Source organism: Chondrus crispus, genomic scaffold (genome assembly GCF_000350225.1).
Source record: "Chondrus crispus Stackhouse genomic scaffold, scaffold_103, whole genome shotgun sequence".
Classification (NCBI taxonomy): Eukaryota; Rhodophyta; class Florideophyceae; order Gigartinales; family Gigartinaceae; genus Chondrus; species Chondrus crispus.
The window spans coordinates 222,329-224,305 of NW_005178895.1; the positions used below are offsets into that span (position 1 = coordinate 222,329).

Sequence of the window (1,977 nt, forward strand, 5' to 3'; positions counted from 1 at the left end):
TTCGTGGTCTAGAGGAAAAGGTCACATTTGGGGGGATGGGGGGTTGGTGTCGGGGTGAGGGAGCAAGGGCGGGGTGGTTCACAGGAAAGGGATTTCGGCGAAGCCACTTCATCATCGATCATGAACTAGAGAGCAGCCTCCCCGGCTTCTCTCCATTTCATGATCGATGCCAAGGAGGCATTTGATTTCAAAAAGCTGAACTCTGGGTGCTGAACTCTGGGTACCCTTCTGCCGTCCGGTGGTGCTCCGTTTCCTAAACAGAGTGTAAAATGCTAGCAAACGACTGTCGCAAATTTCACGTGGGCGTCGAGGCGGGGGAGGGCCGAGTTGTGCACATAAAATGGCGGGAGAAGGTACTGTGTCTGGTTTGTAATGTTGAGAGAACTAATGTTTTGATCTGCATGTGCTCGTATTTGGATTTAATTCCACCCTTTTATTGTACTGCAAGTGCCACTGCACCGCATCGAGTCCATGGAATTTTAGTAGTGTGCATATGGACTGGGTGTGGATTGGTACTTCCTTTAGCCAATGGATTTCGACCAGTTCGCAGAATTACCAAGCATTACAGTGGTTCTGTGTAGCATTCGTTGTGGCGTGCGATTAATTTAATGAAATGATCCGGCCAATAGCGTGACCGCAACTGGTTGAAGGAAAACAAAAGAAAAGAAAAGCGCCTGTTAGGACTGGCCCTGAGGGTGTGTCTTAACTTGCCCGGGTTTGCTTTGCTTGCCCGAGTTTGCCGGTCATTTATTAATGTAAGTACACGCCTTCCCCTTACGTTAGTAGTGGACAGGTGTCCCAGAGCGACGGTGCTGACTTACAGAGCATACAGCGCCATAAATTGCCAGAACACAACGGGGAGTACACTGTGGGTTCTACAAATTCGCTCCGAGGACGCATCGACAGGGACGTGACATGCTGCAGCGTCAAACAACTTCGCCCGAGGGACGCGTCGACATGGACGGGAGACGCTGCAGCGTCGCTCGCTTCCGACCCAGAACGTGGCCATTGCGGGTGATCCCAGATCACCGGGATAAATAATTGATCTCACCCTCTACTTCTCTCCTTACTACTCCGCGGGATAGCGTATCTATCACCAGCGCTGTTTGGTCAAAAAACGGATCTACAACCACTGCCCAGTATCGCCGTTCGCCTCCCCTCCTTTCTTCTCAATCTAATCACTCCTACGCAATGCACGGCAATAGAATCATCACTGCTACGACCGCACTAACCGCAACCGCAGCTCTATTCTCCCTCCTTTCATTTCACCAAGCTATTTCAAACTATCCTCGACCCCGAAAATTCACAAAGCCCTTAGATCTCCGACGGGGATGGGCCTTTGTCAGAGCCAACAGAATTTTTAACGACAAAGAATTCAGTCGTACATACCGTATGGAGGGGGGATAATATTTGGTCAGAAACGCCCGCTGCAGACGAGGAAGCAATAGTGAGAGACTTTGCGTTGGTGGCCCCCGTCTTCCGAATGGTGGGAGTCGGAGAGATGCGCCAGAGGCGCGGAGAACGGCGCACGTGGCATTGAGGTGTGGAAGCCATTTTCAGGAAAGTAGTAGGCAGAGAGGTGCTTCGTAGAGTTGGGTTGCCTTTGCGAGATGGCAGGTGCATAGATTTTTGCAAAGGGGGAGTTGAGGATGTTTTCGGCAAGGGGCAAGCACTGCGTCCACCGGGGCACAGCGTCCAAATTCGAAAGTTACAAGCTTACAAAAGTAGCCAATATATGATTGACATTTGTCATTACACACTGACATAACTTGAGCTTGCAGTGTAGGGTCGTACTTAGTTTCAAATCATATATTAACGCCCAGTAGCCAATAGTAGTGCAAATCATGGCTCCGGGCAAGCAAACCCGGGCAAACTCGGGCAAGTTAAGACCCTCCCTGAGTACCAACGTCTTTGCGTCATCCGAATTTCGTCGGACCGAGCGTGTGGCACACCGTTCCTCGCATCCTCATCTCGCGT

The 1,977-nt window shown here is 50.8% G+C and overlaps 1 protein-coding gene; it reads right to left on the reverse strand.

The window, feature by feature from the left end:
* Positions 1-1,135: 1,135 nt before the first annotated feature.
* CHC_T00001577001 (hypothetical protein) lies at positions 1,136-1,554 on the reverse strand. XM_005712419.1 is given in 2 exon segments: positions 1,136-1,314; positions 1,315-1,554. The coding sequence occupies 1 exon segment, from the start codon at positions 1,552-1,554 to the stop codon at positions 1,315-1,317; it is 240 nt and encodes a 79-aa protein (XP_005712476.1). The 3' UTR covers positions 1,136-1,314.
* Positions 1,555-1,977: the final 423 nt, after the last annotated feature.

What these genes read in the sequence shown, in the direction of transcription:
- CHC_T00001577001 (XM_005712419.1), bottom strand. Translation starts at nt 1,554, where the DNA reads ATGGCTTCCACACCTCAATGCCACGTGCGCCGTTCTCCGCGCCTCTGG.